At 43.6% G+C, this 23,131-nt stretch overlaps 1 protein-coding gene across 2 annotated transcripts in view; it reads left to right on the top strand.

Annotated features, from left to right (window-relative positions):
- Positions 1–23,131, top strand: part of THBS4 (thrombospondin 4) — a 35,978-nt gene that overhangs the window by 5,158 nt on the left and 7,689 nt on the right. Inside the window, exons 2-14 of one of the 2 annotated variants that reach the window (XM_066618500.1) lie at positions 2,902–3,149; positions 7,281–7,386; positions 10,833–10,915; positions 12,684–12,735; positions 13,608–13,780; positions 14,566–14,703; positions 16,616–16,693; positions 18,366–18,518; positions 19,172–19,276; positions 19,442–19,549; positions 19,956–20,115; positions 20,624–20,742; positions 22,359–22,411. In XM_066618500.1, the coding sequence (XP_066474597.1) occupies positions 2,902–3,149; positions 7,281–7,386; positions 10,833–10,915; positions 12,684–12,735; positions 13,608–13,780; positions 14,566–14,703; positions 16,616–16,693; positions 18,366–18,518; positions 19,172–19,276; positions 19,442–19,549; positions 19,956–20,115; positions 20,624–20,742; positions 22,359–22,411 (1,576 nt within the window). Of the gene's footprint in view, positions 1–2,901; positions 3,150–7,280; positions 7,387–10,820; positions 10,916–12,683; positions 12,736–13,607; positions 13,781–14,565; positions 14,704–16,615; positions 16,694–18,365; positions 18,519–19,171; positions 19,277–19,441; positions 19,550–19,955; positions 20,116–20,623; positions 20,743–22,358; positions 22,412–23,131 lie in introns of both variants that reach the window. The other variant, XM_066618499.1, reaches the window with a different exon arrangement.

Here is a 23,131-nt window from a genome sequence, read left to right as displayed (position 1 = left end):
AAATAATGATCATGACCCACTTCCTGTAGCTGCTAATTACCCTGCAAAGAGATCAGTTCCTGTAGTTTGCAAGCATGTGTAAATATAGGGAGATAAATGTCCAGGGGTCTTTTTTCTGGTTATCATTATAAATAAACAAATAAATATATATTATTTCTTTCTAGATCTCTCTTTTTAAAAGTCTGGTAAAGCTAGGTGGATCCCAATACAGCGTCATTTTAAAAAGTGGGTCCTGGTGGTAAAAAGTTTGAAAACTTCTGGATTAGAGAGTTCCAAAAACTAAGAAAATAATCAGAAAGCCATCTGTTATTCTAAATTCCTTCTTCTGAGTCCTTGACTTTCCAACTATATTAAGTGGACTTCTCTGCTACCTCCATTGTCTGATACTTTCTCTGATCTTTTCCCTCACTTGGAGATACACTCAGAGAGAGACAGAGAGAGAGAGAGCAACAGTTGCCTTTTGAACCCAGTTCTGTTCTTAAGAGTGACCTGAGCTCCCACAATAACAGCTCATCTTTGCAAATATAGATGGGATTCCTGGTGACCTGAACTGAGGTCCTTTTTATTGTCTTTCAGGAGTAGAGCGGGGACTTGGGTTTCTCAGTGAAAATAACTGACCTCTCCATTGGCAGTGGCATCATTAAGGCAAATGTTTCCCACAGTGGGAGGGTGCAGAGCACAGCTGTTTTAAATATAATTCTGCCTTTGGTCCTCGCAAGCATTTCCCCCAGCTCTCTCCAAAAAAGTATTCCACTCCCTCAGATGAACCTTGATCTTTCATGCAATCCTGCTGCCCTTAGGCAATCCTGTCTTGTGGCCGCTGACCAGATATGGGTTCCTCTGCATTCACCCTTTCCTGCCTTTTCTGTGCCGCATTCAGCCAACTCTGGGTCTTGTTTATGCTTGTGTTAAAGAACACTCAGCATGCTTAAAGAAAGTGCCTGCCGCACAGTCTCAATTTGCAAACTCCCTTGATCTGTCCAGAATCTTGCCTTTTTCACATTATGTCAGCCAAGACCCTGGTGGGAAGTTTTATGTGGAACCAGGTGTGTCGCCTCTGACTTGGGGTCACTCCGGAACCGGTGGTGTAGCTGGAGGGGGGCGGTTCACTCAGCCTGGCAGGGAGGTGGGCGAGCGATCCCTCCCTTCAGAGCCATTCCCAGCAGGGGGGGGGGGAATGGAGCCATACGGCTCCGCCCCCCCTCCAGCTATACCACTGCCCAGAACATCTCAGTGACAAAGTTTGGATCAGGTTGTAGTCCAGGCTGTGCGGTACATAACTGGAATGACTTCCAGAGGAGTTAATTTTCGATTGATCGTTATGGAAACTGGGAAATGATTGGTAAAAAATAGGGTGGAGAACGTTGGTGTACTGTGAAGCCATTTCTGCCCAATGTTGTATACATGCGACAGGAATAAAATGTATATACCTCTGGGCTGGGCAGAAATCGGTTAAGGACATTCCTGCATGAATGCCATGTTATTATTCCTATTGCTCCCTGCAATGAATCAACCATGATGGGGAAAAAAATGCTGCTGGATGTTGTCTTGTTAGAGGTAGTATCCAGAATCACATGTCTCCAGTGTTCTTTTCCCCTTGCAACTTCCATAGTGGGTGACTAACTGTGCTTTCTTGAGTTAGGCTGCAGGCACAGGCCGAATGACAAACAGCAAGGGTACCGTTCCTCCTGGCCTGCTGACCACATTAAGCCTCTCACCAGATATTCGACTTTTCATTTTGAAACTAATTATTTGAAACCAAAATGAAAACATGATATAGGTTAATATTATTTGAATTACTGTAGATAAATTGATCTTTCATGCACTTTGCACCCCTATTCAGGTTGCTGAACTAGACATGAGATGAGAGATTTGTGATCAAACCTCTCAGTATCTTGTTTCTTACAAGCAGTGGCAGATAGAATTGGAATTGTAGTACTGGGCAGTTTTTTGGGTTTTTTTAAAATCCAAAAATGCCCTCTGTTCTGTTTTGCTGATTTAAATCCCTTTCCTCAAAGCAGCTACTATGCACACATTTGGGGGGGGGGGGGAGGCAGGTACCTGAAATGTAACTATTTTTTTCCTCCCATGGCTGCTAATAGGGAGGGGTGTGATTTAGAGAAACAGCATGGGAAGGGAAGGGGTTAAGCCCCTCCTCCAGTCCTGTGGTCCTGAGCCAGACAACCCCCTCTGTGCTTTTGTTTTTAAACAAAGAAAAAAGTCACTAGGAGATCCAATCAGAGACCTCTTATGTCATGTCTAGTGTGGCCCAACAGATTTTGGACAATGTTAAAGATCGGCAAATTACAGTACCATTTATTTAATTTATTTAGTGTGAGTAGGTGTCATTCTGGATTTTTTACTTCCGGCATCAAAATGTCTTGCATGGGCCAACCTTGTTCCAAGGTAGACCCACTTGGGCTGCAATCCTAACCTTACTTTCCTGGGAGTAAGTCCCTTTCAACGCAATAGGACTTACTTCTGAGTAGACCTGGTTAGGCTTGTACCCTTAATATTTTTTCTTTCCTGATTGGAAATGAAAGCTAGAACTGTGGATTGCCTGTGGCCACCCGCTGAGTCACAGGAACTTGGGGTAGGGCTTGAACCTAACTCTTCTAGATTTGAGTTCAGTAATCTAGTTCCTAGGCTGCGGTCCTGTGTTTTCTCCTTTGTTTTTTATTGTTACCTGCATCTAGGGCAACACGCCACCTGGCATATACATTTATGTGTTTCACTGCCTAGAAAGCTGAATTGTCACAACAGACATAGTTAAATTAAGAACAGCCATGCTGGCAAGGATTTGCCGGAACCATCCACATACTTCCTGCTCTATTGGCAGACATTTCATCGTATACCTATTATGTTGCATTCTCACCTTACAACGATCTTCTTTTGTGCTAGTTTCCCTTCGATATTTGCGGAGTGATGGGAAATTAAATGCTGTGGTCTTCAGCAATGTGCCGTTGGCTGATGGGAAGCGCCACGCTGTCCTCCTCAGGCTAAGCAGCCTGCAACGTGGCTCCAGCAAAGCAGAATTGTACGTGGACTGTGTGCGGATGGATTCTGTTCAAGATTTGCCCAAGGCCTTTTCAGGATTATTGCAGAGCTCAGAGTCGATGGAGTTGCGAACGCTACAGAAAAAAGCACAGGTGAGGTTTTCACACAGTTGTTTCCCCCTCTTATGGTAGCGTGTGCTGGTCTAAACAGCTGTGTCTTGAATATATGGACTGCTGTGGCCAAACAAAAAGACACTGATGAAAAGTCACAAGTATCTCTGAACGAAGGGCATAACTGAGGAAGAGTGAAGCAGGAATGTCATTGGCAGGAGCACTCAAACGGACAGATTTACCTAGATCACCCTCTTTCCCAAGACTTGCCTGTGAGATAACATTAAGCTCACATTAAGGTTATTATTCTATCAAAATTTACCTGAGAGCCCTGCTGAATACAATGGAAATTACAGCCTAATTCTGAGCTGCCCGGAGTCCAGGACTGCTGTGGTGGCAAAAATGGCTGTTGCGACATCCAATGCGCCCTGGGAAGCCACTGCTGCCTCCTCAGGAGGACATTTGTCGCCTTCCCCTGAGTGAAGGAAGTAGCCTTCCAATGGGGCTACTCTATTCTGTGGCTGCTCTGGAGTTGCTGCAGAATCAGAGAACTCCGTGTTGGGCCTTGCAGCCTGACATGGGATTCAGGATCTGGAGGAGCAGAGTTCCACCATTCCCGCCCCCTCCCTCCCTGGAACACCTCCTCCCTGCCCTCCCCCACCCTGGAACGTGTTCTCCCCACCTCCCCCCACACCACCACTCACCTCTCCGCAGTGAGTGGGCAACTGGGCAGCTGCTCAGCGGTTGCTTGGGGGTCTGGGCAACAGCTGAGCGGTGGTCTGCCAGTCTCCTGCTGGCGCTAGCCCAGCGCAGCCTTGTGCTGGGCTAGTTTTGGTGCTGGGCCAGCGCTAAGCCCTTCAAATGTGCCTTACGGCACATTTGCAACAGTGCATGCCAGTGGTAAGCCAGCGCACAGAGCTCAGGTTTAGGCTGTCAGTTCGGAACGTACCTGCACTGAAGTGTGCTATACACTCAAGTCAAATTCAACTTTTAATAGCATAATTAAGTAGCACCCTTATATAACCTTTTATATTTATCTGAGATTTTTCAGTTTTCATGCATTTGACATAATCTATTGCAACCTACTCCAAGAGTTTGGAATGAAGTGAACTAGATCTTTAAATGAAGTTTCAAAGTGGAATAAGCTGGAGAAGATCAAACTCTAATGCAGAAATTTAAAGTTGATATTTTTGTTTCATCGTCTTAGTGGGTAATAGCAATGGAGGTCCATGATGAGCTCCTGCCCTTCACCATTTGCCACTATGCCACTGCTCTGCATCTGTGCAATGTGACCCTTTCGGCATTTTTTCAAAACCATGCAATTACTGGAAAGCAAAGGCGTAACAAAAATGAGAAGGCAGTGATGTTTCAGAGGCCACCAATTACAAGCCTATGGCAGAGGATGGACATGAACCAGATCCAAATCCTCACTTTTTTTTAACTACTAGACCACCCTGGCTTTCATAGCAGCTGCATAGAAACGGCATCTGCTGGGCCTGTGTCAGAAGGTTCTTTAGCAACATACAGTCACTCAATTTTAACTTTAAAAAGTTAGTTTCTGGTTCTCAGATGCTTTTGTAAACATAGAGAAGGCATGTCTGGAAACCTGAGAAACTAGAAGGTAGATAAACACACCACCACCACGTTGCTGTTTAAAGACTTACAGTCTGTCAATGTGCATCATGATTTTGAGGAACTGCCTTTGTAATTATTTTGTGAGGCTAGCGGTAATAGATCTCTGTGGCTCTGCTTCAGCTGACTGGGCAGCTGGGCTGATTAGAAGAGGGTTGACACTGTTTTCCTGAAAGAAACATGAGGGAAAGAATCATACCTACATGTGGCTTATGTTGAATAAAAGCAGAGTGCAACACATTCTTGGCTCCTGTCTTGAAAGCAAAGCAAAGTTTGTGTAGACTGTGTTAATGATGTGTGTGCGTAACATACAGTTGAGTTGCACACAAGAATGCCGCTACTTCATTTTTCCTGAAAGAGCAGCTAATCTTTGTGACAGCTGTGTGAGCTATATCCTTCTAAGGCAGGCATGTCAAATATAAGGCACATGGGCCGGATGCAGCCCATGGAAGTTCTCTGTCTGGCCCCCGGGCTCTCCCAGAACCACCATCATCAGATGCTCTCAGCTTCTGAGCTTTACTAAGGTGTCACTGCTGAAAGGGCAGCCCGCATGATAACACAGGCCTACAAAATTGAGGGTCAGAAAAGTTTTCCCCAAACTTTATGGTGGTTTGATATGAATTTGGGGTGCTGATTCCAAAAATGGCATCCGTTTTGCCCTATCATGTCAAAGTTTTGGAGATATAGTATAGCCTCATTAGTGAATGGTTCAAGCAGTGGCATAGCTTATGATCATGTAGCCTGGTGCCAAGCTCAAAATGTTGCCCGGAAGTGACGTCACAGCTAGAAGTGATGTCACATCCGGGCTTTTTCAAAAGTGAAAAGGCATCTATTTGCTACCTGGGGTCAAAGAAGATTTATAGCCCCCCCCAGACAAAATCAAATTAATTAAGTAAATAATAATAATAATAATACAGGTATTTATATACCGCCTTTCATGGTCGTCAGATTTCTCCTCAGACTTTATTTCAGGGCGGTTTACATAGGCAGGCTATACTAAATCCCTATAGGGATTTTTACAATTGAAAGAAGGTTCTATCTTTCAAGAACCACAACACTCAGATGCTTCTTTCTGATCTGGTTTCACATTCTGGCCTCCATCCTCCCACGCTCAGAGCAGATGGAATAAATAAAAAGTGTGCCCCTAGTAGGTTCGAGACACTGTGTTGGGGTGAAGAGGGATGGTTATTCTTCTCTTGCTAAATATAAGAGGGGCACCTCCTGAACAACAATCATTCTCATAGGTCAGTTCTGAGTTAAGAAAATCCACTTTTTGTTCTATAAAGCAATTGTTTTCATTTTCTGGATAATTGGCCATAACTTTTGATAGAATACAGATATTCCAATGGGGTTTGTTTCATTGCATTCTACATTAAATTACCTTTCCAATGTTATATAACATGACAGTATTAATCATATATATCAAGATTTTCACAATTTTGGTCACTAGTGTCAAGCTCAGCTTGTTGCCCCCCTAAAGCTTGATGCCCAGTGCAACTGCTACCCCCTGCACCCCCTTAGCTACGCCACTAGGTTCAAGCAGTTTCCTCATGAGGAAGCCGTGGTGTAGGCTTCCTCATGAGGAAGCTACTTGAACCATTCACTAAAGAGACTATGCCGTGTCTCCAAAACTAGATGTGATAGGGCAAAATGGATGCCATTTTTTGAATCAGCACCCCAAATATACCCAGGAATTGGTGTTATATTTAAGGAAGCAAAATGTGTGTTGGCCTGTGTAATTGAACTTGCCCAAATCTTAAAGATATGATCAAGATTTGTGTGTATTCTCTTCTGTCATGTGCAGCTAATAAGTTCCTAAGTGAGAAAAAAGTACTTATTTCTGGTCATAACTTGCTCAATGACATCCCTTCCTGCTTAATGACCTCACTTCTGCCCCTCAGCAGGCATCATGAATGCTATTCAGCCCACTGTATGAAACCAGTTTGGCACCTCTGCTCTAAGGACTCTGCACCAGTGCAGTTCTTCAACTGCATGGCATGCAACTGGGTTGCAATGCCTTCTCCGAACACTCAGCAACCAAATCATTACATCATCACTGAACTTCTGGATTGCCAAGCTCTGTGCTGCAGGGAGCTGGGCTTGGAGGTGTGCTACTCTGCACCTTATAGGGAGCACTATGTGTGAGAGGCAGAAATTAAATAGGTACAGCTTTCCCTGTCATGGAGATGAGAATTCACCTGCTAAATATCCTCAGGCCATGAATCTATTAAAGATACAGGGATGCTGCGGGGGACGGGACACAATGGTGGCTGCCCTACTTAAAGGCCCCAGTGTGTCATAGCCCCTGAGTCTATGTGGGCATATCTGAACCATTCAGTTCTATAGTATTGTTGAAGCTGTGCAAGTGTGGATCAGTGGGACATCACTTGAGTGGAAGACCCACATAACTTGTTCCAAGCTTTCCGAAGGAGAACTTTGCATATGGAATGAATAGGTTTGTGAGATCTCATTTCTATACTGTGTGTGTCTTCCTTCTTTATGTTGGCATCTGATGCTCCCAATCTCATTTTGTTATTCCAGGACACTTTAGAGGAGTTGAAGCTAGTAGTAAGAGGGTCTTTGTCCCAAGTAGCAAGCCTACAAGACTGTTTTCTTCCACAGATTGAACCAGCAGTTCAATATCCAGGTAACGTTCTCATGTCAAACTGAATTTACTTTACCATGCTGAGCATTATGGAAAAATACTGTGGTCATTGTTTTCTCCAAGTAATAATGTAGGAGCAAGCAAAGATCTGTCATGCTTCCAAACGTATGGAATCATGCAGTCGGATTGTTGCCTCGAGCCCTGGATAGTGCACATTGCCCTTTAATTTTTCAGTTGAAGAGGGAGGAAATTAGTCATGGTTTCTCTGGGTTTCTTCATGGTTGCTGTAGCCCAAGTCTTCTGTTGTCTGTTTCTCTCCTCTTTCTGCTGTGGAAAGCAAATCTCCAGGTGTGCTACACAGCAAGAGAGAGAGGAAGGCAGGACCACAAGGGGATGAGTGGGAGGGGGCAGTGAAGGAGCTGCCTTTTCTTCCACCACCTGGAAATTAAAAGGACAATATTTGGTGTTTGGGATAAGAGGTAGTGGTTTGGGGTGAGACGCAGCCACGCCAATTGCAGACCAACACTACATTGTCTACATTGACATTATATTAAGCCAATGATTTTCAACTTTTTTCATCTCATGTAGCAACTGTAATCAACAACTGAGACAAATATCTCAGCTGTCTCTCTTTCCCCTTCCCATCTTCAAGTGTAAAATGTCTACCTTTGGCATTTTTTTTGAAGCTAGCATGAACATGTATCAGTTTAAACTTTTGTTTGTTACTTTACTATATTTGAACAAAGGAACTCTCATTTTTAAGAAGCTGCAAAACTGCTCCAGAGATGGTGGAGGATATGGGTTTGTGGCATGGTGGGTGCTAGCCAATCAGTGCTGTGCACAGCTGGCTTCTGTTGCAGATTGATAGAAAATATTTCCTCTCAGCTTGATCCTATGCAGAAAATTGTGTATCTGTATATAACATGGTCAATGCTGTTTCATGGCAACTGGACTGCTCAATCTTTGCTTACCCTTAGGCTCCCTCAGTTTCTCCCATCCAACCGCCCCCCCCCCATTTTTGAGGAATGATGGCATTTGGCAGATTGCCTCTGCTGCAGCTATCTAAAGATCCTATCAAGGGCAGAAAACAGCTCAGGAAAAGCCTTGTGGAGGAAGTAGAGAAGTACAGAGGGTAATGCAGTGCCTAGTGGTTAGTAATGACCTTTCCCCCCTAGCCTTGCATTTCCCACTCCCTCAGTACTGGTCAAACTGGGTTTAATAGCAAATTGGTAGTACAGGTGGGGCCTTGGTATCCACAGTGGTCTGATAAAGAAATCTGTGTTTTGGGCCCCTTTAAGCCCTCCAGAGGTGACAGGAACTGTAGTCCAGTTGCCTCCTGAGAGCTTTCTGAAGCCCGCAGGGGCCATGTACTTCTGCCTGCAGCCTCTGTTGGCTTCAGAATAGCTGTTTAGGCAACAACAAAAAAAAAAGTAACTTCCAGTTTCCAGAGGGAAACCAGAAGTGATGTTTTTTGCCTTATAAAGCATTCTAAGGCTGGGGGTGCCCCTAGAGAACTCAGTTTTGGTCAAGTCTCACTTAGCAGGGGTCCGGGGGGACCCACGTTCAGCCAGATCTGCAGATACAGATGTCCCACCTGTTTCCATTGCTATCATCCAAAGCAAGGAAGCCCAGATCAAAAGAGATAACCTTGGAAGAGCCCCTCTCCTAGGATAACAAAGAAGCCCCTAAAATACATGGGATCACCCCTGAAAATAAATGGAAGTAAAACAAGGGCAATCTGGTAGGCTTTACTCTCAGCAGCTTAGATGTAAAAAAAATAGGTGGTGTTTGTTTAAAAGGCTGAAGGACCAAAATAATGAGCGTGTTTTGAGGCACATTTTTGAAGAATCAAAGCAAGACTCCTATCAAAATTGTTATTTTGGACAAAGAATGGCCAGGAGATATAAATGCAAGCAACAAATAAAACAGGTTTCTGAATTAGATAACAGAATTCTTTCCCTCTATTCTTTCTTATCCATGCTGCTCCATGGGGTCTGTTTCCTGTATTCACAGTGAGTGGGCATGCCTTTTGCTAAAAACATTAACTGCTTTCATCAACACACACAGGCATCCATCTGCATGACCTCATGAAACTTAGGGGTGATGATGTCATGTTGGATGATTTTTGACCACCTGGGCACTTCTACCTGCCCCTTGACTTGCTCAGGTGGGCTGGGGTGCCCAGTCATCTGGCACATGCCAGTCCCAGCAGGAGGGCTGATGAGGTTTTATTCTCGGAGAAACCAGACAAGAAGACGGTGATTGCACACTGTGACCCTGGCTTCCCTGACATATAGCTCTTCTGTAATGGTGCTGATTTTCCAAGAAGTTCCTGCAGTCTGGGTTAGGAGACTAAAGAATCACAGAAGCCCCTGGGGTGTTGGAAAGGTGGAAAAATAAGGGGAAATAAAGGCTATTTACTACTTGAATATGAGGTCATGCAAAAATGTTGCTTCCTTTTTAAGCATAGATGTCTGTGTTCTTAGAAAACTATTGGCTTGGCTGCCTCCTGCGGTGGGCATGTTTTCTAGTATTTTTCTAGGAAACTGATGAAACAGACACATCAGACCTGTAGCCAAAAGCAATGTAAACTGAACTGCTTTACCATATGTAGGCTAAACATCATATTGCCAGAGTGGTGTGTGGGTGTTTTTGTGTTTTGCATCTGTTGAAATGAACCTGGCAGTTCACCTTGGGAGTTTGGGTCTGCTTGGATACGATTGTTCAGAAAGCTGTGGCAGCTGCATTTCTTCCATTGAGGATAGCTCCACGCATTGGTGTTTCCTGCAGCAGGTGTTCCACAGGTGTCTCAGATGTATACATTCATTCACATGCATGAGGATGTATATACTTGCCTATTCGCTTTTCTTGATACCAGCTGCATCCTCAAAGGCTCTGTGGTGTTTGATCTGTGACAGCTCATAAACAGAGCAAATCATTACCTGATCCTGCCAGTGATCCATTAATTGGTAACCATCCATTTGTAGGCCCTTTGAAACTAGTTCATGTTGCAATCCAATGCATGCTTCCATTCTATCTGTGAGATATATATGGGTGTAAGTTTGCAGCCTGACAGCCCAATCCTATGCATGTCTACTCAGAAGTAAGTCCCATTGGAGTCAATGGGGTTTACACCCAGGAAAGTATGGATATGATTGGGCTGTTAGGCTGTAATCCTGCGAACAACTACTTGGGAGTAAATTGTATTGAACATAGTGGAGCTTTCTTCTAAGTAAACATTCACAGAATCTGGCTGAATAGTTGTAGTCCAAATCATACTTGCCTGTTCTTTTGCAATTCATGAGATTTAGTTCTGCATAAATAGGATCACAATGTAAATTAAGGCCTAAATTCTAGAAAAAAATGTATATGAAACTTTTTAGACACGCAAAAGTGATATAGAAGTGCTAATATTATTAGTTTTCAGAACCTATTGCATTACATTCATTCTCCCCCCCCCCACTTTATCATTGTAGGTGTCTCTACAGGAGACTTTAACAAGCAGTTACTGAGTCACATGGTGCAGATGAACCAGATATTAGGTGATGTAAAAGATCTTCTCAGACAGCAGGTACTTGTTGAAGTTTTGCACAATGTGATATTCCTATAAAGCTGCTTCCTATAACACTGTTTCATTATAGCACTCTTTGTCCTGGTTGTAATTTTTATGGCATCATAAAAAGAGACGGGTTGAAATCCATAAAACTGTTCAAAAGTTTGGTGCACAAAAATGCAGGTGTCTGCGTTCTGCTTTTTAGATAACAGGAGCTGCATATTCTGGCTAGAATATTCTATGCAGTGTATTCTGACCAGCCTGAGGTCACTTGCTTGCCACCAGGAAATGCTACAGAAGATGAAACAGAGGGCAAGGCAATCTATCCTAGATGCCTTCTTCAACAAGAAGGATAAATCCTTCTGCAGTTCCCAAGGATGAGTTACAATCTGGTTCATCCTTCTGAAAGTTACTTTGGGCCCAATCCTATCCAACTTTCCAGCACAGGTACAGCTGCAATGCACCCCCAACATAAGGGAAAAAAATGTTCCCTTACCTTGAATAGGACTCTGACTGTCTCCTCACCAAAGGATACATTGCTTGCCCCATCAGCACAGCTGCACCAGCTCTAATCTATAGGATTAGAGTCCTTTATCCCATCATTTTTCACCACTGCCCTATAGGAAGGATGACAGCAATGGTGATCAGTTATGAACTGATGAGCACAGTATTCATTCAATTATAACAGTACGATGTTATAATTACCTCCTGTAACACTGTTTCACTCAGTATTCTCTTTTCCAAGAACACAGCTACAGACATAAGAGGTATTACTATATGCATTTTGATGGCCACTAGCCAAATCAATGCCTTCTCAGCTGTGTTAGAAAAAATTAGTTCATGAGCTGAGCTTCTATGCAAACTGCTTTTTCAGATGTAAAGCAGGTAAGAAATATAAGGTAAAATTGTCCCCTGTGATTTTGCCGAGAGAATGTGTTATTTTTAAATATTCATGGCATAGTTTGTTCTAGTCACACCATTTTCTTCCATGGAGTAATTCCCCAGAAATAAACTAACTCCGAACATGAAGATATGCCTAACTTTAAAATGGTAATGTTTATCTTTCTGGTGAGCCTGAATCTATGCACCTTTGGTATGTTTTGAGACACAGCACTGAGACTAGCACTGATTTTGTGACATGTAAAAGTAATGTGATAATATTGAGCTTGGGCAACAGACGTTAGGGTTCACTCCAAACATTCTCATAAAAATTTCTAATGCTGTATAACCCCCTGGCCACAACCCAGGAACCTTCTAATTCCACAAACACTTGTTAATATATGCGTTTGACTGGTCTGGTTTGACACCTTTGAGTGTTGCCAGAAGTAGATAAGTGAATTTAAGCACAGAATGAAGGTGATATTTGTTCAGCAAATGATTCAAGCCTAAATCATGTTAGCAGTGCAATCCCAAGTGATGTGTCTAGGACTGCAGAAGCCTAAGCATCACATTCAACCTTTTGCTTGAGGAGCTTGGCCTTCAGAGCCAAGAGGCTAATGTTGTTTACTCTGAGTCTGCTGATAATGATACAGAGCCACAGTCTGAAATCAGAGTTGGGTTCATGGAGCAGACTAATCATAAGGCCTGGTATGAACAGTTGTTACCATTGTATTTATAAGACAGGAGTAAATATTTGCACCATTAAGCTACACCATTACACGAATTACCTTTTGTATGTTTCTGAATGCTGTGTTGTGATGCGAATGCCAATTCAAAATGCAGGATACCAATCTGTGTTTGACTGTCTATCTGTATGATAATGTATTCATTTATTCATTCCATGAAGGTTAAGGAAACCAGTTTTCTAAGGAATACAATAGCTGAATGCCAGGCATGTGGTAAGTGCTTTCTATTTCTTGATGTTAAAGAGGATTTTATAAAACTACTAGTCAGATCATACAAAGAGTCCTTAATGATTCTAATCCATTTATCTAATGAGGTAAATAACAATGTGGCTAAAACTCATATTTTTCTATCTCGGAAAAATGAATCTTGGCAACGCGTATGGCTTTTCTCAGGTATGAGTCAAATGTGATGACCATGAAAGAAGACATTGCATTCCCTTCCACTTCTGCCTCCAAATTCCATCCCACTCACCTGCTTACCTTCTTTGCTGCTCTTGTGATAGGGAAGGGGTGGAGGCTCTTCCTCCTGTTACCTGGCTACAGCTGCTAGTCATGTGGCAGGAGAACTGGGAAATGTGGAAGGAAGGAGAGAGACACTTAGTCTTGGGTGCACTGAGAGGCTCACCTGGAGGGAGGGATCCCTCAGACTCCCAATAGCTTCCCAATTTGGCTTGGAATTTGTCTCAGAGTAAATCAAACAATTTCTTTTAGGTTTGAGGAAAATAGTTCAGGTCTCCAGGGTTGACCAGAGAGGTTTGCCACATGACTACATGAGTGGCAGAGTAAAAAGGTGCTTTGCTACTTTCTGAAGGTACTAAATCTTCAGGTCTGATATCTGCCACACTAATATTTATGCACCAAAATGAGCAAACACATGAGAAATAACCTAGTCCCAGGCAGCTTCCTTGCTCATTGAAAATCCTAAATGGGGAAACAGCTGTCAGTACTTCTCTCTTCAGCCCTGAAACAGTCTGACTCGCGTAGCACTCAGAATCACGCCTGACAGATTCTGTGCACAGATGCTACTTTTCTGTAGAAAATTGAACCTTTCTTGAGTTTATGGTTGCTGTATTTTATGATTGCAGGACTGGGGACTGGAAACTTCCCAACTCCACCTCCACTGCCCCCAAAGGCCAAATGTCAAGCCAATACTTGTTTCAGAGGGGTGCGATGCACAGACACAACAGATGGATTCCAGTGTGGGCCCTGCCCTGAAGGCTTCACTGGAAATGGTGTTACATGCACAGATATTGATGAGGTAAAATACTCTTTGTGTGTCCCTAAAAAGACTAATGCAGAGCTGAGAGAGAGAGCTTTTAACAATTGGGGACAGAGAGATTCAGGCTGCCCCTCATTCTCCAGCTGGGGGTCATCTTCTGATTCTCAGAGACCAGATGGTTTGAGATGAAACTTGTGAGTTAGGTATTACCATCAAAACAGGGATTCAGACATGTGAGCTAACAGGCAGCCCAATCCTGAGCTGCCCAGAGTGTGGGGCTGCCATGGCACCAAAATGGCGGCTGCCGCATTCTAAGTGCAACCAGTTAGACCGTGGCGGCTCCTCGGGGGAAGGGGACTTTTTTCCCTTTCCCCCAGGTAAGGGAAGCAACTCCACAGTTGGGGTACTTGATTCTATGGAAGCTCTAGCGCTGCCACAGAATCAGAGTCCAGTGTCACATTGTGTGGTCCCATGCGGGGCTCAGGATCCGACAGAGCACAGCTCCACCGGTCTCTTCCTCCCCCTGCCATGACTCCTCCCTGCCCTCCCCCCATCTTCCCCCCCACCTGCCTCCAACCCGGAACACCTTCTCCCTGCCTCCCATACATCCCCAGTCACCTTTCTGCTGCCAGCCTCTGGCGCTGGGCCCATAGTACTGCTTGTACTTATGCCATGTTTGCAACAATGCGTGCCACCGGTGAGCCAGTGCACAGGGCTCTGGATTGGGCCCTTATGCATCTAAGGACTGTCTGAGTGGGCTCTTAGTTTGCTGGTTGGGTGCTGTGTACTTGGCACATTGATTGAATCTACTGCTTGCCTTTTAGTGCCGGTATAATCCTTGCTTCCCAGGCGTGAGGTGTGTGAACATGGCTCCAGGGTTCAGGTGTGAGACCTGCCCACCGGGTTACACTGGGCAGATCGTTCAAGGAGTGGGAATAAACTCTGCCAAGAATAACAAACAGGTGTGTGATCTGATTGCCAGCCACCTCAAGCTGGCATGCATGCAAAGTCTGACTGCATGCAAGTTTATGGGATCCTTATTATAACTGAAATTTAATTTTATTCTAAAAAAATCTAAGTTGAGATGTCTGTGTAAATGTCCACATTGTTTCTAATGTATGACAAAATAATTCTGGCCTCACTGTATTAAAGGTAATATTAATCAGTTATTGATTAAATTAATACCCCATTCTGTCCCAGTTCTTGCAGGTATTTTCTTCTTGGTGTGCAAGCATACCCTAATGCTATTCTCTATTCCCTAAAATCTCTTTGTAAGAAACCAAGATATCCTCCTCCACATCATAGCCATCTGCTTCACCCTAAAGAGTCTCTTTCCCTAGCATAAGATCTTTCCCAGGACTTAAGAGCTAGTGTTGAATGCTGTTGTGAAACAGAACTTCATGATTGTCACGGGCACCCGTTGGATGTGGTTGAATTTGCGGTCAGTGACAAGAGACACAGCTTTCCTCTGTATCCTCTGCTCACACCGTTTTGTGGGTTTTATTTTTCCTTTCCATTTATGAAGGCCAAGTCCTCCTCTACTGTACCTCTCCAACAGAAGGAACAATAATCTAACTTTCCAAACTCACATATTTGAGGCAGGCAAAAACTCAAAAAGTTTGCATATTACAGCATCCATATTTATTCTTATAAATCAGGGGTGTCCAAACCCCGGCCCGGGGCAAACTTGTGGCCCTTGAGGACTCCCAATCCGGCCCGCGGGGAGCCCTCAATCTCCAATGAGCTTCTGGCTCTCCGGAGACTTGCTGGAGCATGTGCTGGCCAGATGCAATGTGAGGGCGACTGCTCAACCTCTTGCGTGAGCTGTGGGACAAGGGCACCCTCCACTGCTTGCTGTTTCACGTCTGTGATGCAGCAGCAGTAGCGAAGGAAAGGTCAGCCTTGCTTTGTGCAAGGCCTTTTATAGGCCTTGAGCTACTGCAAGACCTTCATGCATTCATATAAATTCCATCTCTAATACATTCATTTATGTAAAATTATTCAAATTTGAAATGTAAATTAATTGTTTATTTCCCCGGCCCCTGACACAGTGTCAGAGAGATGATGTGGCCCTCCAGCCAAAAAGTTTGGACACCCCTGTTATAAATTAAGACTGTGCTGTAGGAAAAATGCTATGTGTGAAGCAACTCTCAGAGAATTCAGGTTTAGCACAGATCTGAACCCACGTTTCCTTTGTTCAAGTAGGGACTTACACTTACAGCAGAGACTAGAACAATCTATTGCTATTGAATGATCAAAATAGATGATGATGATGATGAAGTAGATGATTTGTATACTGCTTTTCAACAAAAAAAATAGTTCATAAAGCTTGTTTACATAGCAAAATGAATCAATAAATGGTTTTTCTGTGTTTTGAGATTATTTCTCAGTTGGCAAAAAAGTCTCTGCTTTGATTCATTCTAGAGCAGTGTTTCTCAAACTGTGGTTCGGGACCAACTAGGTGGGCCTTGAGCCAATTTCAGGTGGATCCCCATTTATTTCAGTATTTTATTTTTAATCTGTTAGACTTGATGCTACCATGATATGTTATTGCATTTGAGGAAATGTTATAAACCTGTACTTTTAACAAGCTACTATGTATATTCTTTTAACAATTATAGTCAATGGGACTTACTCCTGGGTAATTGTGGGTAGGATTGCAGCCTAGGGTTCTTAAACATTTTCCTGCTTGATGATGTCACTTCTGGTCATGACATCCCTTCTAGTGGGTCCTGACAGATTCTCACTGTAAAAAGTGAGTCCTTTTGCTAAATGTGTGACAACCACTGTTCGAGAGGCTTTTTTAGTCAAACATTTTGTACTTAAACAGCCATCTCAGTTGAGTTAATTTACTTTTTCTTGTAATTGTATTAGGTCTGCTTGGACATAGATGAATGTCAAAGCAATGGAAATGGAGGTTGTGTTCCAAATTCCCACTGTATAAACACTGTGGTAAGCATGCTCTCATTTTAGAGTATCCAAATCTGATTATTTTGTATGTTTTGGGAGCTGGCCCCAAAACACAGCCCAGGTCACAGCAAGTGCCTTGAGGTGGTTATCTTCTCTGTTGCAAAGATTATTTGAATGCCATCCAGATGATGTTGATGGTGATAATAATGTGACATCAGCAGATAAAAACGTTACAGCCACATTTTGCCCCACTTCCATCCCACAGCATTAAACTGGTGTGTTTCTCAACTGCCATCTGTGAACAAGAGAATTGGCATCGGTGGCACCCCATCCATGTGGCTGCCGCAAGAAAAGAGATTATATTAACTACTGCCTATTTTTTCTAGCAAGGATATTCTGTTCCAAACCAAGGGATGAAGATGGTGGATGTTCCAGCAAGGGTTCTAGCAAGGATGTTCAGTACTAAAACAAGGGATGAACATTCAACAGGATTCTTGTTAACTTTATATTAGAGCTGAGTTCATGTTTTCATTTTTGCAGGAGGTTGTCAGTGCACAGTCAAAAGTGTTTGTAGTTCTTTAAACCAGTGGTTCCCAATTTTTTTTTTTTTAAACTGGAGGCTCCATTGACCTACTGGGCCATTGGCTGTCCCCATTAGGACTGCAATCCTATACATGGTAATGGATGGTAGGTTTTTAGCAAGGAATCTGCAGCTCCCCTGGCTGGTTTCTGTGGCTAATCCAGGGAGCCTAATCCAAGGAGCCACGGCTCACAGTTTAGGAACCACTGTTTTAAGCTGATACAGAGTTAGGGCCAAATCCTATCCTATTCCAGCCCTGGTGTAGCCATGCCAATGGTTTCTGCGCTGCATCCTGTGGTGGGAGGGTAATTATGGAGGCCTTCACAAGGTAAGGAAAAATTTGTTCCCTTGACTCAGCGCTGCACTGCAGCTGCACCGGTGCTGGAAAATTGGATAGGATTGGGCCCTTAGATGGCTAAATTATATATGCCAGGACAGCTATCCACATATCTGTGAAGTAGGGGAGCAACCCCTCTCCCCTTTCTTAGCTGTAGTCTGTTGCCTTCAGCTGTTTCCCACCATATCTGATAAGGAGTCATGCTGGGAGAAAACTTGCATAGCAAAGTAAGATAGGAATAGCAAGACAAATTTCATCCCCACATTCTATTTTTCAGAGGAAGATCAAAATTCCCCCATCCTACTTCATATGTGAACAAGTCAAACATGTAGATAACATATATGTGGCTACTACCCCATCATGTCTAATGTGGTACTTTCCTAGTCACAGTTAAGGGATCAATGATAGATCAAGAAGTTATGCCTTTGTACTTCTGTGGATATAAAGTATCTCATGAGAAGCAGCACTGAATTGGTCAGGAGCATGAGTGAACATAATCCCAGAGCAGAGCCAGAGTTTCCAGGGTATGGTGTGAATTCACCTGTTGCCACCACCTTACTGAGGTTAAGTAGGGAAATCATCTGGGAACACCATGTACTCTGCCTTGAATTTCATGATGGACGAAAGGTAGGATATAAATGCAGTTTGAAAAAAGAAATAGATAAAATAGGCATGCAATATTCAACAAACCAGTTACTCAGTGGACCTAAGAAAGTTTTCTTATCTTGAAGCAAGAACTGGCATCCAGTGAGTAGCAAGGAAGGCTTGGCTTACTTTCTCTGTTGCTTCCCACAAAGGGTTCCTATCGCTGTGGAGAATGCAAATCTGGATTTACTGGAGACCAGCTGAGGGGATGCAGGGCTGAAAGAAGCTGCAGAAATCGAGCCTTGAATCCCTGCAGTATACATGCACAGTGTACCGAAACAAGGGAAGGCGACATCTCATGTGTTGTAAGTTGATGTTCTGCAAGATTTTCTAACCTGATCCAGGTGTAGTACAGTTGGCCCTCCTTATCCTTGAGTTCGGGCATCTGCAGATTTGAGGATCCATAGACTCTGAACCTCAGCCCAGAAAACCTCACAGACATGACCAGAAGTAGCTTCTGGTCAAATCGAGGAGGTGCCCTAAGGCTGAGGAAGGCCCAGGGAGTGGCCACGGGCCTTTCTCAGCCTCAGAAGGCCTCCCGGATGCAATCAGAAGTCACTTTCAGTTTGCATCCCCACGATAACCCTTCCGCAGGATGCAGCCCCCCATGCAAATCCGCTCCCCCCACATACCCCACGGTGCCTCGCACAACTCCAGGATGTGTAGGGGAAGCATCCTGAAGGCAAACCGGAAGCACAGATTCTGACCCCTTTGGGAGCAGCTTCCGCGGGGTCCTAAAGGTGCACGAGGCTCTGCGTCCGGAGCATTTGCCCCATCAAATGAATGTTTGGTCCTCCACTGCCTTGTACTGAATCGTACAGCCTAGAAATTTCCTAAACAAACATGTTTTCCATCAAACAGTTTGTGTGTCCTCAGCAGATACTGACTGACACAACTGTGCACATTTATAAAATAGAATATTCAGTCTTCATTAGTTTGTTTACACTTTTGTTCACAGTGTGGCATTGGCTGGGCCGGCGATGGCTTTGTGTGTGGAAAAGATATCGATATTGATGGCTATCCTGATGAAGAACTTCCATGCTCTGCTGAAAGCTGCAGAAAGGTAAGAAGACCTACTGGGAACCAAGTGCGAAGACCAAAAAATTAGACTTGGCCCATTATCTCTAATGTTTTCCCCATTTAAAATTCTATTGAGGAAGCACATGGAAGGGTGAGAAACAGCAAACTGGATGGTAGTGCAATAATCCCAGTCTTGTTTTTCCAATAGGACAACTGCAAGTTCGTTCCAAACTCTGGGCAAGAAGATGCGGATGGGGATGGAATCGGAGATGCCTGCGATGATGATGCGGATGGGGACGGCATTTCAAATGATCAGGTGCTGATTACAGAGATTATAAATTTTATTTCTGTTTATTATGTCCCAGCTTTCTGGCCATTAGAGTGTCCAAGGCAGCTCACAGATGTATCAGAATCTCCATCAAAAAACCATTAGAAAGCACTAAAATTTAAAAACAGGCCTCTAGGACGAAACTCATGTAGAAGGCAGGGAATAGCAGGCAATGAGGATGGCATTCAGACTAGTGATCAGGTCATGTATCTGTCAGAGTAAGTTTTGGCCACAATGATAGCTAATATCAGCAATAATTTGCTAGTCTTTAAGGTGCCGCAGGCTCCTATTGTTGTTTTCACATTACAATGTAACTTGTGAGAATAGTTAAAAAATTATTGAGTACTGCTGTTGTGGAGAGGTTCTAGTCAAGAGGCATTTGTCTTTCTTTCAGGATAACTGTGTTCTGGCTCCTAATGTTAACCAGAGAAACAGCGACCAAGATATCTTTGGCGATGCTTGTGACAATTGCCGCATGGTCTTAAACAATGACCAACGAGACACAGATGGCGACGGCAAAGGAGATGCCTGTGATGATGACATGGATGGAGATGGTAGGTCAATATTCACATTTGCCATCTGTGAAACTCACGTGCACGTCCCCAACTACCCCAGTACCACACATGAAGATTGGAAGCCTCTCTAGGGTGGTAGCTATTGCATTACATGGGCATGAAGTCAGAATCAGGGAAGTTCTAGTGCTTGCTGAAATATTTGAGGTGTTCTCATGGAGCTCTTTAGCTCTTAGCCTGTAAAAAAAGATATATTTATATTCTGTTCTTTCTTCATGGAGCTCAGGATTACGTATGGGGTTGTGTGGAATAAAGGGACAACAATCCTATGAGATTGGCTAGGCTGGAGATAGTAACTGACCCTCTGACTCCCAGTGTGCTTTTGTGGTCAGAAGGGGATTTGAAACTATGTTTCTCCCATCCCAACTCAATATTTAAACCAAAGACCTACGCTGAATTCAGTATCCACTTTGCTACAGTGGTTCTTTGTTTCTAGTCTTGCATACAGTTAGAAGTGTCAGAAAGTAATGTTGATTATCATCTCATTCAGGAATTAAGAATGTTTTGGACAACTGTCAGAGGGTTCCCAACGAAGAACAGAAAGACAGAGATGGTGATGGTGTTGGTGATGTTTGTGATAGTTGCCCTGACATTAGCAATCCTAATCAGGTGAGTGACAACAGGGAACAGCAGCAGGAAAGGGCTACAGAAAATCCTCAGTGAGGCTATAGCATAATTAAAGATAATCAAAACAGTAAGTGTGTTAGAGCACAATCCAAACTAGGCTGTCCGCTCGCACAGTGGTTGCTGCATCATCTGAGGGTGTTGCAAACGTGCTGTAAAGCATGTTTGTGACACCTGGAGAGTAAGCAGCTTAAGCTGCCCCAGTGATGCTGCATCTAGACAGCTGGCTGCTGGTGGAGGTAAGAGTTGTGGCAGAGAGATGGTGGCAGTGTGGATTGGTGGTGGGGAGGGGCATTTGGGGTGGGGGAAGATGGAACAGGGCAGCAGGCCTGGGAGGGGCCAGGATCAACAGAGAAGGCCCTCTGCTGTATTTTGTCTTCCCTCCCGAACCTGAACACCCTACACATGGCTGCTCGGACTTGCACCTGCTGTTTAGCAGGCACAGATATGAGTAGCCCCATAGGGCAGGCTGGGATGTTACTCAGCTTTAGAGGAAGGATCTCCCCTTCGTCTGAGACCTCCAACCTGTTCTTTACCTGTGCTGGATACAGTGAAGGCCATGTGGCTCTGCTACACCAGTGCAGTTTAAAGCACTCCCTGTTAAATTTTTTCTGCAAAATATGTTTAATTTGGACCCCAGCAAATTAAATCATTTCTTTCCTGCACAATGCAGTCCTTTGCCTGACATTTAATCATCCCATGCATGGGTGTGTAAAGGAATATAATAATTGAGAAACATGCTGAAATACTTCACAGCAGCAACAATAATGCTGACATATGAAGTTGCCATGTACAGAGTCTGGTTATTGGTTTGTCTGATTCAACCTGTAGCAGGTATCCAACGATGGCAGGCAGTGGTCCTTCCCAGTTCTGTTATCTTGACGCTGAAGTTGCCAGAGACTGAACCTGGAACTTCCCATGTGCAGAGCAGACATAAATTTCTGAATCTGCCTTTGTCCAAATCTCTGCAGGTCAAATACTCCTTTGCCCTTCTATTTTTGTTGTGGTTATGGTCTGTTGTTTAAGTAGCAGTTGTGGGAATGCCAGTAGCAGCTTCTCTCCCAGGGCAAATAGGAGCTTGAGCTAGAAGCAATTTTCATCAGGACTGTAGCTCATGGGAAAAAGTTCACCTTCACACTTGCTCTCCACAATCTCGATCTGGATTTAGGGCCCTGCAGCTGCTATCTAAAAAATAAGCCTATCATCAAAAGTTCAGAATACAAATATGTGTTAAAATCACATTTATTTGTCCCTGAGATTAGACCTGAAGTCAGCAGAAATTATAACTGAATAAGTATTCATACGGTTTTTCATATAATCTTCCTTTTAAAAAAACTGAAAATGATTTTCTGAAGTAGAATCCCCTTAATAATCAATAATCTACATTTGTTTCCTAGCCCAGAGAGAAAGCAGAACCTGTGCTGTTCAAACATAGGCCAATCATTCTCAAATATTCTCCTCTCAAACATTAGTTCCCTGCTAATTTCAATTATTGAAAGATGTGTTGAATTCTGATGACTTGCAATAATGCAATCATATCTTATCTCTTTTTTTTAACTTTGCAATTTAGTATAACAATAGTTTTCTGTTTCTGTTTACAGTCGGATATTGACAATGACCTGGTAGGAGATTCCTGTGATACCAATCAAGACAGGTAGAGTAAATCTTCATCTCATATATGTAAGAGTGTCACAAGGGGGGTAGTGCCCATTTTGTTCTCATTTTGGACAGTACACACTCTTAATACAGGTGGGGGCCTGAATCTAACTGAGCGGAAGTATCTTCTTGCCTTGGATCACTCTCCAGTTGAATCTACAGCAGGAAAGTCTTGTATCACATCAAGACCAACCAGTTTAGGTCAGCATAAGTTTCATAGACTATGGGCGCAATCCTAACCAACTTTCGAAGCACTGACTTAGCTGCAATGCAGCCCCAAGGTAAGGAAACAAACATGCCCTTACCTTGAGGAAGCCCCCTTGACTGCCTCCCCATAGCGGGATGCAATGCATGCCACATTGGCACAGCTATGTCACTGCTAGAAAGTTGGTTAGGATTGCACCCTGTTTCACTTCATCAGATGCAGGGAGTGAAATCCTCAGTGGGCAAGTAGATAACACTGGAGATACAGAAGCAGGAAAAAAAAAAGTTCTAAAATTTGGGGTCACCTCTGGGATGGAAGAGGTAAAGTTGGTGACCATTATGGCTCTATGAAGAGCAAGAAATGCAGCAGGTAGCTGTCCTGTGTGCAGTCAAAATGCATGATATCTGGTTCAGTTAAGTTATTCAACAGTGTAGTGAGACATTTATTCAGTCAAGTTCCTTGATAAATTATTGTGCAGCAGTTTCTCACCGGATTCTCCCTTAGTCGTTCCTT

Source organism: Tiliqua scincoides, chromosome 2 (genome assembly GCF_035046505.1).
Source record: "Tiliqua scincoides isolate rTilSci1 chromosome 2, rTilSci1.hap2, whole genome shotgun sequence".
NCBI classification, from domain to species: domain Eukaryota; kingdom Metazoa; phylum Chordata; class Lepidosauria; order Squamata; family Scincidae; genus Tiliqua; species Tiliqua scincoides.
This window is presented reverse-complemented; position numbering and strand designations above follow the sequence as displayed.